Source organism: Oryzias latipes, chromosome 13, assembly GCF_002234675.1.
Source record: "Oryzias latipes chromosome 13, ASM223467v1".
In the NCBI taxonomy this organism is placed as follows: domain Eukaryota; kingdom Metazoa; phylum Chordata; class Actinopteri; order Beloniformes; family Adrianichthyidae; genus Oryzias; species Oryzias latipes.
In genome coordinates, this window is record NC_019871.2 from 624,095 (window position 1) to 638,383 (window position 14,289).

Sequence of the window (14,289 nt, forward strand, 5' to 3'; positions counted from 1 at the left end):
CTTCCCGTCACTCACTGCAGCGTATGAGTGTGTGTTTGGCTCCCCGTCTGCATGTGATCAGTCTTTCTCACATCTACAGAACATTCAGACCTATGATCACGTTTAAAGTCTCAACGCCTGTATGAAGCAGAAACTCACCACGGATCAACCAGACTAGACCATCAGCAAAACTACCACGAAAAATACTGATCATTTATTAGCAACAGAATAACAATGTTATTAAAAAGAATCCACAGACTTATTGTACTTTAAAAATGTTGAAATTACATCAAATGCACACATTCATTTGTATATTTAGTTTTAAACATATTGTCGCGGACTGAGTTGGATGGCTGTTGGGCCGCGTTAAAAGTTCTGGAGTTCATTGATCGCATCAAGCAGAGATCTGATTGGCTCTTAGTTCTGTCGCTCAGCCTGTTGTTAGGTAGTTTGGACCAATGGGGTTCAGCTATGGGCCGAATAAGGGAAATGGGAGGGCTGGAGCGGGAGCAGGTGAATATAAAGTTGGGAGAAGCGCTCTCGTCTCGTCTCGGCGGGAGACATTCAGGAGTTGCTGAATTAATTGTACGGCGTTTGTTGTGGTCTGCAGTAATCGGAATAAAGAACTTTAAAAGAGGTTAAGTCTCCGTGCCTCAGTGTGGGAAAGGGACACTACATTATTGTATGGCTCTTTGGAAATTACATTTCAAAATATGTGGCGTTTATGGCTCTCTTGGCCAAAAAGGTTCCCGACCCCTGCCTTAGGGGCTCATAGAGGGGGGGGCAGTGGGGTCACCAGGCCGTCGTAGCTCAACATGCAGCCACGGTTTGGACACCAAACCCAGACTGCAGTTTATGTAGGTTTGCTCTAAAACATCAAATAAAACAATAAAGTTCATAAGAATTCACCCCAAAGAGAACATTCCTGATCTATCTATGTCATGTAACCCTTGTTCTATCCTAGGTTCTCTGACCTAAAGTGGATCCAGATCATCTTCATCCAAACTTCCAGCAGTGAGACTCGGACAGAAATTCCTGCTACTGAACAGTTTTCCAGATCTCTTCCAGATCATCAAGTGTGAAGGAAACACGTATGGATGGTCACATGACTTTATTCAAAGTCTGTCCACACATTGGAATGATGGACTGATCCGTTTAATGACATCACACGTGTGTTGTTGCTGTGATTGATGGGTTTTACAGTAAAAGATCCTTTCAGGGCGGTGGGGGGGACTCTCTCTGCACCTTCAGCCTGTTCCATCCTCCGTACAGCAGGGGGCGCTGTGTGTCCACAGGAAGACCATAGAGGAAGAATTGTGGACTCATGTCTGCAGAATTAGGTCGCTCAAGCTCTGACCTTGAATCGGACACCTCGGAACCAGGGGGTAGTGGTTGGCCATGGTTCTGCCTGGGGCAGTTGGTTTGAGTCCCTGTTCAGGCGGCATTAACCCTTGTGCTATCCTATGACCCCCCCCCCCTTCCATTGAGGTGTTCTTCCTACCATGACAAAGGTGGATAAAGGTGGAAAGATTTCATGTAATCCATGGACACCAGTGAAGATCACAGATCATTGAAGAAAAAAGGTTCAGAGCACTGTCTAGTGGGTCTAGATGACCCACCTCCCAACATTAAAGTGCCTAGGATAGAACAAGGGTTACATGTGTGTCTGCATGTGTGTGTCTCTACATATATGTGTCTATGTGTGTTGGTGTGTGTGAGTTAATTGTTGAACTGAATCTGCTGCTTTTATTGAGAAATGACTTATCTTCTCCCAGAATCCATCAGGACTCAAACAACGTGAAACCGATCCCGATGGCGCCGTGTTTGCAGAGAAGGACTGAAGTCAGAGGCTTTTGTATTTCTGATGTGCGTGGACCCCGGGGCCTCCTCCTGATGCAGATGGTCCTCAGGGGTCCGCTTGGGGTCTTCGGTTCTCCAGCAGCTGCAGTTGAACTAAAGTTTGTTTCAGATCCTGTTAAGCAGCCTTTTGCAGATTTTCTTTCAGGATTCTAAACGTGGATGAAATAAACCCCAAAGACGGTCAGAAAAAGGTCACAGAGGAGCCCCTCCTGACACGAGGAACACCGCAGAAATCCCCGGTTCTGGTTTTCTCCTTCACTGAATACTCCATGCGAGGTCAGGGGTCAGCAGCCCCCCCTCACTTATACGTGACGCATTAACCGAAACGCTGGAGCATGAAGGCACGCCGCCGCCGGTCACTGTGTAACTGTGACGGCGTGCAGAGAAGCTTCAGGAACAAGCAGAACATTCCACGTCCCTGAAATGATCAGAGGCCAAAGGTCTGAGACTCTCTGATGGACGTTCTCATCAAAGACGTTCTCAAGGGGTTCCTGATGAGTTCTGGTTCTTGGAGAACATCGGTTCTTTTGAAGAATCAGATGAGAACAGAGAGAACAAACGTTTTGGTCCTTCAGGAACTCCTCAGATGCTGCAGAACTTCAGATTCCAGGAGAAGCTTCAGAGACGACAGCAGACAAGTTCCTCCTGCAGGAGTCCACGAAAACGGCCACGAAGACGACCACGAAGACGACCACGAAGACGACCAGAAAGACGACCACGAAGAGGACCACGAAGATGACCAGGAAGACGACCAGGAAGACGACCACGAAGACGACCACGAAGACGACCACGAAGACGACCAGGAAGACGACCAGGAAGACGACCAGGAAGACGACCAGGAAGACGACCAGGAAGACGACCACAAGGACGACCACGAAGACGACCAGGAAGATGACCACGAAGACGACCACGAAGACGACCACGAAGACGACCAGGAAGACGACCAGGAAGACGACCAGGAAGACGACCAGGAAGACGACCAGGAAGACGACCACAAGGACGACCACGAAGACGACCAGGAAGATGACCACGAAGACGACCACGAAGACGACCAGGAAGATGACCATGAAGACGACCACGAAGACGACCAGGAAGATGACCATGAAGACGACCAGGAAGACGACCACAAAGACGACCAGGAAGACGAACACGAAGACGACCAGGAAGACGACCACGAAGACGACCACAAGGACGACCACGAAGACGACCAGGAAGATGACCACGAAGACGACCACGAAGACGACCAGGAAGATGACCACGAAGACGACCACAAAGACGACCAGGAAGACGAACACGAAGACGACCAGGAAGACGACCACGAAGACGACCACGAAGACGACCAGGAAGATGACCACGAAGACGACCACGAAGACGACCAGGAAGACGACCAGGAAGATGACCACGAAGACGACCACAAGGACGACCACGAAGACGACCAGGAAGATGACCACGAAGACGACCAGGAAGACGACCAGGAAGATGACCACGAAGACGACCAGGAAGATGACCACGAAGACGACCAGGAAGATGACCACGAAGACGACCAGGAAGACGACCAGGAAGATGACCACGAAGACGACCAGGAAGACGACCACGAAGACGACCAGGAAGACGACCAGGAAGATGACCACGAAGACGACCAGGAAGACGACCACGAAGACGACCACGAAGACGACCAGGAAGATGACCACGAAGACGACCAGGAAGACGACCAGGAAGACGAACACGAAGACGACCAGGAAGACGACCACGAAGACGACCACGAAGACGACCAGGAAGATGACCACGAAGACGACCACGAAGACGACCACAAAGACGACCAGGAAGACGAACACGAAGACGACCAGGAAGACGACCACGAAGACGACCACAAGGACGACCACGAAGACGACCAGGAAGATGACCACGAAGACGACCACGAAGACGACCAGGAAGACGACCAGGAAGATGACCACGAAGACGACCAGGAAGACGACCACGAAGACGACCACGAAGATGACCAGGAAGATGACCACGAAGACGACCACAAAGACGACCAGGAAGACGAACACGAAGACGACCAGGAAGACGACCACGAAGACGACCACGAAGACGACCAGGAAGATGACCACGAAGACGACCACGAAGACGACCAGGAAGACGACCAGGAAGACGGAAAGATCTGCAGAAACAGACAGACTCTGCTCTTCTGATGGTGGGGGCAGCAGAGATGCATGCTGGGAGCTGGAGGAGAGCGGTGGTCCACGGTTTCATGGAGAAGCTTTGCTTCATGAAGGTCAAAGGTCAGGCACTGAGGTCAGGAAGGGTCATCGGTCTGAACGGAACCAGAAGAACTGAACGATGGATCTCAGAGATGTTCTGGACGGAGAGGAGAAGGAAGTCAAGAGCCCTGAGGAGCACCGGAGGAGGTTTAAGGTTCTCCCTAAGCGGGTCCAGATGAACCCCGTGGTCACATGACCGCTTATCTGAGTCCGGTTCTGTGCGTTCTGAGCGCGGCTGATCCCAGCAGCAGGACCAGCAGGAACACGCCCCCTGCTTTCTGCTCATTAGCGGTTCTCCGGCGCCGCAGATGTCGAGGACGTTTGAGGATTGAGTTTCAGCCGGCCTCCTTAATGACCCCCTTCCGCGGTCCGGGGCCCGGAGCCTGTGATCCAAACCGGCCCTCCTTTCACATTCCGGCCTGATTCCGGGTCCCCCCACCATGAAACACCCCCAATCTGTCAGACATCTGCGGCCCGTCCAACCGTGTCATTAGCCACACACCGCTCGGTCCGCCCGCCACAGACAGGGACCCCAAGTCCTCCCCCCGGCCCCCACAGCAGCCCTCCAGGGACCCGGGGAGGAGGGGGGGGGACCCCGTGCTGGGAAAGCCCGAGGGAGGAAATGAAACCTACCATCTTTGTGGGCCGGAACTGGGGGGAGGACGTGGGGGCGGGGCTTTCTGATGACTTTGCTTTGTTGCTCTGAAGAGACGAGGGTGAGAAAGGAGGAAGAGGAGGAGGAGGAGGGGGGGGCAGTGTCTGACCGGATTACCTGGTAACCGAGATGAAGATGAAGATGTTCAGGAGTTCTGAAGGTTTTCTGCTCCGAAGACAGAAGTTCAGCAGAAACGAGGAAAAGTTCTGATGACAAAGTTTGTTCTGGAATACATGAAAACCCAGAAGAACATCCGGCAGAACCTCAGTTCAGGTTTCACACCAGCCAGACCAGGAGGACCATCAGGAGACCAGATCTGGACCAGACCCAGACCTGATCCGGACTGGACCTGGACCAGAGCTGCTCCTGGGTTCCCTTCAAGTCCATCTGTCTAGTCAGGTCTTCCTCTGACCGTGGAGGTGCTGATGATGGATCCTGGTTCCCGCTGTGGTTCTGCACCGGCATCCAAACAGAACCTCCATGGTTTAACCCTTTCAGGATGTTCTTCGGTTCTCCGGCAGACGAGTTTCTGATTTACTGAAACTAAAGACACGAAAACAGGTTTAAGTGGGAAGCAAGTTTTATTTGTTCCATCAGAGGCAGGAACCCGTCACAGGTTCAGTTCTGTCGCAGCTTCATCACACCTGAACAGGTGAACTTCTTCTGGTTCCCCGTTTTCACATCTGCTGTTTTCAGCTCGTGAGAAAACTTGTTTGAAAAAAATGTTCTTAAAGCCTAAAAATCAAAGCTGATCCTTGTGGTTTCTGACAATGAAAGAGTGATGAAGAAAGAGAAGAAGAACCCTCCTGTTCCTCCACATCAGCGTGAAGAGAAAGAAGAACCCGTCCATCATTCGGAGGGAAGGACAGAACCAGCATCTCAGAAAGTTCAGAAGACAAAAGAGGCAGAAGAAGAGAGAAGAACAGGACGTTCACCAAACTACCTCCAGACAAACATCAAGACTTCTGGATCAAAGTTCTTTCTAAAGCATGGCGGTGGAAGTTTGATGATGTGGACTTGTTCTGGATCAGGATTTACTACACATTCTGCTCCAGATGATCATTAGGAGATCAGGTCTTCTCAGATCCGGTTCATGCTGTTAAATCCAGGTTAAGGCTTCCTGGAAGACCTCAGTCCTGGTAGATGTTTGTGTGGTCTTGGTCTGGCTTCATGGTTGACATGGAAACATGGACGAGTCCACAGGATCTGCAGACGCCTGGTGTCATCCCAGGACCAAAGGTCTGCAGGCTGGAGCCCAGTGGGTGTCACTGATCCCAGAGAACTGTTGATGTTGTCCAGGTCCAGTTGAGGACTTCATGGATCTGTGTCCGTCAGGCTCCACTCAGATCCAGTGTACCGTTCAGCAGCCAGACAAAGCTGTGTTTCTTCTCCTCGGCAGCATCTTTCTTCCTTCCTGGAGGTTTCTGGCAGTCCTTCTTTAGGGTTCTTGTCTGGGCACCCAGGTGAAGTTGCAGCGCCCCCCTGTGTCCCTCCTGACAAAGGCCTGGCCCTGGGGGAAGCTGTGGGTCTTGACGCTGCTGGACGGCCGCAGGAACATGCTGAAGGCCACGTCTGTGGACCTGCGGGGCGTCCGGACTTCAGGATGATCCGATGGACTCGTGCGGTTCCAGGGACCAGGAGACGCCCAGGGTTGGTTGGAGGTTGGAGTTGAAGTCAGGAGGGGGGGTGGGAGGACATTTTCTGGGGGAGTCCACCTGTCAGGAGGTGGAGACCAGAACGACAGCCCTGCTGGGTCCCTGTCCGGACTGTGGGCCGGACTTGAGCCAGTGATGGAACAGAGGTCCGGTCTTTGGAAGGTGGTCCAGGTGCTGAAGCTCCTGATCCCGGATCCTGGGGGGGGGGCCATCCCTGCAGATGCGCTGGACTTTTCCGAAGTCTCTGGATCTGCAGAGAACCCGTGGTCCGGTTCGGATGCGGTTCCTCGGCAGCAGCTGTGAACCGATGAAGGCGTCGCCGTGGAGACGGGCGAGTCCAAGGTGGAGTCGGGGGTGTAACCGGAGGAATCCCCCTCCCAGATGCTGAAGTCTGGAGCTGACTGGCTGGACGTGTCGATGGTGTCCCGGTCCTTCAGGCCCAGCGTCCGTAGGACCCACAGGTCCAGGTTCGGTTCTGAGGGGGACTCTTGGGTCTCTGAGCAGAACTCGGCCATGAGGTTCCTGCAGACCCTCTTGCTGACTTTCTTGGAGGGCAGGAGGCGATGGGTAGAGAGCCGGGGGGGTTCGACGTCCCTGGTCATCAGAGTTCTCTTCAGCGCCACCCGGCTGGCCACGCCCAGTTTCTGTGGAGGGAGGGGGGACAGAATAAAGCTTTGATCTTAGAAGAGTCGTAAAAAATCCACCTGGTTCTGATTTGAGTCACGGTCCATCAACGGGAAGGTCCTAAGATCCGTTTGAGTCAAACGACAGAACGTCTGACTGGCTTTGAGGCGTCTCTGTAAACGTTGGTGCTCACCTCCGCCTTCTCCTGCAGGCTCCTCACGAAGGAGGAGCTGAGGAACTCCCTGAGTTTGCAGTTCTCCTCCTGGAGGCGGGCCAGCTCCTCCTCCCTCTGCAGCAGAGCGTCCTGCAGCTGCAACATCCAGAAGGAACACTTAGTCTGATCCAGACCTCAGAGATGGACCACATGCAGAACCTCCTCCATAAGCTCTACACGCTCCTCCTCCTCCATGACTCCCAACTTCCTCCAAAACATTCCTAACATAGTTTCTAGGCTGGAACGGTTCCTTTCAACAACAATCCGGTTCTCTGACCTAAAGTGGATCCAGATCACCTTCATCCAAACTTCCAGCAGTGAGACTCGGACAGAAATTCCTGCTACTGAACAGTTTTCCAGATTTCTTCCAGATCATCAAGTGTGAAGGAAACACGTATGGATGGTCACATGACTTTATTCAAAGTCTGTCCACACATTGGAATGATGGACTGATGCGTTTAATGACATCACACGTGTGTTGTTGCTGTGATTGGTGGGTTTTACATTAACCCTCGTGCTATCCTAGGCACTTTAACATTGGGAGTTGGGTCATCTAGACCCACTAGACAGTGCTCTGAACCTTTTTTCTTCAATGATTTGTGATCTTCACTGGTGTCCATGGATTACATGAAATCTTTCCACCTTTATCCACCTTTGTCATGGTAGGGAGAACACGTCAATGTAAGGGGGGGGGTCATCTAAGATAGCACAAGGGTTAAAGTAACTTAAACCTCCCGTACCTCAATCCAGATGGTATCTTCCAGATTGGTTATGATTTCTCTCATTTTGAAATGATTTTATGACGGTTTATATCGATTCAATTTGCTTAACCTGCCTCAGTCTCAACCTGAACTACAGCTGCTGAAGCTCCTGCGATGCGTTCAATGACACTACGTCAACATCAGTACCTGTTTGTTTCTCTGCAGGTGGGGAGAGAACTGCTGCTCCCACGTCCAACCAGCAGGGGGGGAACTACTCCAAACACAGGGTGGCCCTGATGCATGGAAACACACACACACACACACACACACACACTCAATTCACCTGAAGGGCATGACAACCGTTTAAAGAACAGGAGACATCACATCCAGATGTTATGACCTCAGACATCAGGAATATTTTTATGATCAATCACAGAGAACCTTTACATGAATAGAAAAAGTATAAAATCCTTTTTGATACGAAATCAGTGAAATGTTTTCATGTAAAGTCACTAAAGATGTAAAAAGCGACGATGTTCTTTACCACATAATTGTGTTTTTTATCAGCAGGTCTATTAAATATTATTTTTAGACTTTATTTTTAAAATCCAGTTGATCTCAAACATGTTTCTTAAACAAATTTAAACAAAACCGTTCTGAGGACCCGTCTGATGGACCCGAGAAAAAAAACGTCAAACCAGAAACTTTTTCTGTTAAAAGCTTCTAAAAATGATCCCAAAACCGTTTATGTGTCTGTATAAAAAATAAAAAGGAAAGTAAAATTCTTAAATAATGAAATACATTTTCTTTTCCCCCCATTTTTTCTGTTATGAAACATGTGATTGTCGCATGATTCAATGAAAAACCTGACAGCAGAGCTGCAGCGGCCTCCTGTGGCCGTCAGAGGAACTGCAGGCTGACATCTGGGGCCTCATTTCTAAAACTTTGCGTAGGATTTGCGTCAGAAGTGGCGTACGGATGAAACATAGGATGTGCGTACGCACAGAAATATTCCGATTTATAAAACCGTGCGCACACACATCCTACGCATCTTTCCCTTAATAAATCACAACCGATTCTAAATGCAGCGCAGCTTTTGAGGCTTCATGACACGCCAATAGTTGCCCATAAATAGTCCGTGAAACGCCCACAAATGAATATTCATTGATTGGGAAACCATAGCAAACACAGAGAGGAAATGAAAAAAACGTAACTTCACTCAATGTGAAGTAGAAGTTATCGTTGGCGAGGTGGAAAAGAGGAGAAAAGTGTTGTTTGGAGGGCACAGTGTGGGCATTACTAATGCCAAAAAGGCACGTGAGTGGCAGACGGTGGCAGACGCCGTAAATGCTGTAGATCAGCCATTGTGCGTCATTACGCATTGTGATGGGGCATTTTATTTGTTTCACTGCTGATCGATCAAACGGGTGTTGGTGTAGCTGTTAATTGTCAGACTTGCTTTGTGAAGTCTTCATGTTATTTCTGAGAGGCAGTATTGTCATTTTCACTTTCACGTGTTTCTTCCATCTGCCGACGGCGTCGCCGTTTCTCATTTCACCCGTTTTTGTGCGTACGCCTGGGTCAGAGCGTGGAGGACCGCACATTTTCCCCTCAAGTTTGCTTTTTATAAATCTCAACTATTGCGTAGAGAGTGGCCTACGCCTTCTTTTGTGCGTACGCAACCTTTAGAAATGAGGTCCCTGGTCATCCAAGCAAAGAAAACTATGGGCTGAATTTGAAAATCTCTCATCTGCCGTGAACAGAACTGTTCTGTTTTGATAAATGACCCCCCCCCCCCCGTTTGCAGGGTGGTGCTCTGCTGAATCTGTAGAATCTGCAGGGAATTTATAGAAACCTCCCTCCCTCCCCCCCAGAGTGAAAGGCTGAGTCAGCAGGATCATCTCAATGAAGCCTGGGTCCTGATTGGCCGATGGTTCGGGGTCAGAACCGGGCCGGGGGAAGAACCGGTTCAGCTCACCACACAGCTCGTGTCTTCTCTCGTTGAGGTCACTGGCGTCCCCCGCCCAAACAGAGGTCGGCGTTGCCATGGAAACGGTCCTGCAGGTGACGAGACAGAGGTAAACCCAGAGATTAAGGAAATGTTTGTTTGTGAATCTGTTGGTACATCTAACTCATGAGAGAGATGAAGCCCCGCCTCCTGTTTCCACACCTGAGGAAACCCAGAGGGGATAAATGTTGCAACAAACGAGCAACAGGGCAGGTTGCAGAGGGAAGCAACTTTCCATTGATCTCCATGTCAAAATGTCTAAAAAATGTCACTTTAAATAAAAAGTTTTAGAACTTTTTGATGTTTTTCGTCGTTTTGTTGTTTGCTGTCGTGAAAAACTCTGAGTAAAACATAAAACATCAGGAGGAAGGACAGCTGCTCGTCTCTCTGGTCCTCTAAAGTCCTGTTCACACTGGGAGGAATTTCGCGCGCTTTTCGCCGACGTTTAACGCCTCGTGACTAAACAAAGGGCACCAATGTGAGTGTGCACACCGACGCGAAAAAACGCCACGCATAAAAGCGTCGTTTTTTACAAAACGCCTCGGGTTCGTTTTTTTGGTTTGACGCGCCGCGTCAAAAACTATCCGACCAATGAGAATGGCGCTTTTGCACACGTGTCTGGAGCTTCTGAAGTTACACTAAAACACAACTTGGGGGCGCTCAAACACAAAACTGCCTTTCTGAGCACACATACCAGCGAAGAAGATAGACGCCAAGTAGCGTCTACACTGACGCAAAGAAATAATGACGGACATTCTAAAATATCCCCGAAAACGCTCATGATACATTTTCAGCTCTTGTACCTGTCGATAAAACTTCCCAAGTTCTTCTCTTCTCGTAACTATGGGATGTACCCAAAATCTGCGTCTTTTCTGGCGTCTTTCATCATTCAACAGAACAATAATTTCTTCATCGCTGGAACTGGAGCGGAGCTACTGGTGCTTGAAATATTCATGTTTTCTTTGTTTGATTCTGACAAGCGCGTAAATACTTGCTCTCCTCTTCTGAGTGAAAAGCGACTTTAAGAAGCGTAAAGTTGCGCAGCGCCACCTTGTGTACAGGAGTATTTCTGTTTACATTAAGCGCCATCTAATGTCAGGGAAGGAAATTGCATGTTCGCTCGGCTCACCGTCAGCGAAAATCGCCTGCGTGTGAACACAAAAAACGTGGCGAAAAACGGCTGGCGAATATTTGTCCCGGCGTGTACGGGCCTTTAGGATGCGTTCACACCGCATCAGACGCACATCAGGGCTTCTGCTACTGTCAACCAGCGCATGTCCACCACTTACAGATGGAAAATGTTTGGTGTGAAAAGCAGTAGCGGTGGGAATCTGGTGAATCTCGCTCCATGATAAAAATAATATTAATAATAACAATAATAATAAAAATAATAATAATAATAATAACATGACAGACTTGGTGTCCTAGGACTCCAGCCGGACACAAACCGCGTTATTCATTTCTCTTCCATGATCCTCCACCGACTGGCACTTCTACGAATTAAAAGGGACGTCATCCAAACAGCTCCTCCCCCTGCAGCTCTTACCTCCCTGCAGCTCCTCCCCCTGCAGCACCTCCTCCCAACAGCTCCTCCCCCTGCATCACCTCCTCCCTGCAGCTCCTCCCCTGCAGCTCCTCCCCATTGTACCTCCTGCATCCAGCATACATTTTCAAACTCTGAAGTGAATCGTACCACAGTTCATCTGAGGAAAGCAGAGACCCTCGAGGAGGACCAGAGTTCTCCCGTTTGGTCCAAACCAGAGTTCAGGTGAACTTTCACACGTGCAGAACCAAAAGGACCATCGGAGGAAACCAGACCTGGATCAGCCCAGAACCAGATCAGGACTGAAGCTGTGACAGAAATTATCAGTTTGTTTCAGGACGTTGATGCTGAAGCTCAAGTTACCAGAGAAGGTTTTTACCAAAATAAAAGCCCAACACAAACAGCTGTTTACGGTTCTGCCCAGAACCAAAGCGTCTCTTTGTCTGCAGATCAAAAAATCCAGATCAGAAGTTTCTGTCAATAAAGTTTAAAGATGGAAAGAGGAGAAGATCAACCTTCCTGATGTTTTTTCATGATTAGAACAAACCATCTTCATCTTCCTCTTCATCCTCCTTTCACTAAAGTTCTATCTGGTGGAACAGATTTCATTTCTTCCTAAAGTTTGGATGAAATGTTGTTGTAGAAGGACAAAAAAAGCTGGTTTGTTTTTAACTTTTCAACATTTCTTTGGATTTCTGGTTTGTTTGTTTTTTAATTAGGAAAAAATATTTTTCTGGCATAAAAGTTGATAATAATAAAAAAAAAACTTCTGTTCATAAAACTCACCTCCCAAACTGAGTGGACTTGTTAGAAAATCATGAAAGGATCTGATCGTCCAACAGCAGGAAGCGACTCTTTCTCCGCGGGTCTCTGCAGATGTTTCTGCTGTCGGAGGATCCCAGCAGAGGTTCTTCCTCGGAAGCTGCTCCTCTTCAATCCTGCATCAGATAAACCTCCAGAACTGACGGAGGAAGAGCGCAGAAATCCCGCCGTTCTCTGCCGAAAACGGCGCGTCCTGCGCGGCTGAGCGTCACCTGTGTTTGAGACACGAGTCAGAGAGCGGCTCCGTGCAGCAGGTGCGTGCACGTGAGGGCGCGCGCGCGGTGACTGACAGACGGGGGCGACAATCAGCCGCAGGGCTACAAACCTCCTCAGGGTCCAGGTGGACCCGGGTCACCAGCAGAGACGGTTTTCTGTGGGCATGATACGGGTACGTGCGTGCGAGCGTGCATGTGACTGATGGTGGACACAAATGTTCAAGGCTGGAAGCAGCAAAATGTTAAAATAAACTTTTTTTGTCTGTGTTGAAAACAATTTCTGCAGAAATTATGCAAAGACTAAAAAATTGTACATAAAAGAACAAAAACAGGCAGACAGTCAGGAAGACAGACAGAAATGCAGACAGATACGCAGACAGACATGCAGACAGACAGACAGAAAGACATGCAGACAGATACGCAGACAGACATGCAGACAGACAGACAGAAAGACATGCAGACAGATACGCAGACAGACATGCAGACAGACAGACAGAAAGACATGCAGACAGACACGCAGACAGACAGACAGACAGACAGACAGACAGAAAGACATGCAGACAGACACGCAGACTGAAATGCAGACAGACACGCAGACAGACAGACAGACAGACAGACATGCAGACAGACAGACAGAAAGACATGCAGACAGACACGCAGACTGAAATGCAGACAGACACGCAGACAGACAGACAGACAGATATGCAGAGAGACAGGCAGACAGACATCCAGGCAGACACGCAGCCAGACATGCAGACAGACATCCAGGCAGACACGCAGCCAGACATGCAGACAGACACGCAGATATATACGCAGACAGACATGTAGACAGCCAAACACACAGACAGACATACGGACATAGATTAAGACAGACACGCAGACACACAGCCTGGCAGGCAGACAGACAGACATGCAGACAGACACGCAGACAGACATGCAGATGGACAGACAGACACGCAGACAGACATCTTCCAAACCCTCCATCATTTGCTCGGTCTTGTACCGACGTCCCGCCTTCTAGACACGCCCCTTCTCACCTGACAGACGTTTAACCAGCTGCAGACTCAGACGCAGAACTTCCTGCTGTAGGTCAGGAGGTCAACGTGCGGATCAGGACCACGGTCTACAGAATCTGAGGACAAAGCAGATTCACCTGAACTGGTCAGATCAGATTCTGCAGAATTCAGATTAAACGACCCCCCTCCCCCACCAGGTTAATCTGTAATCTGACAGCAGGTCAGTTAATATGCAGCAACAATTAGGAACCTAAATCACAATCTGACATACCAGCAAAGTGACAGATTAACCCGAAGAGGAAGAAGGAGGAAGAAGAGCGGCAGGTAGAATGAACGGGAGATGAGGAAGACGAGGAAGAGGAAGATTAGGAAGAGGAGGGAATAAAATCAAGTCAAATGTTTTAAAAGGCTTAAAGAAGGAAAGAAATGTGACTCCTGAGAAAAAACGACAATCATGGAAGACTGAGAGGAGGAAGAGGAGGAAGAGGAGGCTCATGAAGGAGGTGCCACAGCTTCACCTCCATCTGAAGTTAATCTGCCCCCCCCCCCGTCCCCCGGGAACGCTGACCTGTAATTAAATGTGACTTTCCCCATTAGCTTCAGCAGAGGCTGGTTAAGGGGAGGGGGAGGCAGGGAGGGGGGTAATTACTCCCACGGCGGACCTGCTGCTCATCAAATAACTGCAGAGAGCATGGGGGGGGGGGGGGGGCAGCTGTTTAATTTTCACCTGAGAATG

General features: G+C 49.5%; 2 protein-coding genes across 3 annotated transcripts; one reads left to right on the forward strand and one right to left on the reverse strand.

The window, feature by feature from the left end:
* Window positions 1-2,378: 2,378 nt before the first annotated feature.
* Window positions 2,379-4,031, forward strand: LOC111948482 (high mobility group nucleosome-binding domain-containing protein 5-like). Its single transcript, XM_023961803.1, has one exon. The coding sequence runs from the start codon at window positions 2,379-2,381 to the stop codon at window positions 4,029-4,031; it is 1,653 nt and encodes a 550-aa protein (XP_023817571.1).
* A 1,286-nt stretch (window positions 4,032-5,317) lies between these two features.
* gmnc (geminin coiled-coil domain containing) lies at window positions 5,318-12,826 on the reverse strand. 2 transcript variants are annotated; one of them, XM_020701047.1, is made up of 6 exons: window positions 12,648-12,826; window positions 12,287-12,534; window positions 9,928-10,007; window positions 8,157-8,242; window positions 7,228-7,344; window positions 5,318-7,054 (listed from the first exon to the last, which is right to left on the reverse strand). In XM_020701047.1, the coding sequence occupies exons 3-6, from the start codon at window positions 9,995-9,997 to the stop codon at window positions 6,194-6,196; spliced, it is 1,134 nt and encodes a 377-aa protein (XP_020556706.1). In that variant the 5' UTR covers window positions 9,998-10,007; window positions 12,287-12,534; window positions 12,648-12,826; the 3' UTR covers window positions 5,318-6,193. The 2 variants fall into 2 exon arrangements, with proteins under 2 accessions (XP_020556706.1, XP_020556707.1); XM_020701048.1 differs by lacking the exon at window positions 12,648-12,826 and having other exon boundaries at window positions 12,287-12,580.
* Window positions 12,827-14,289: the final 1,463 nt, after the last annotated feature.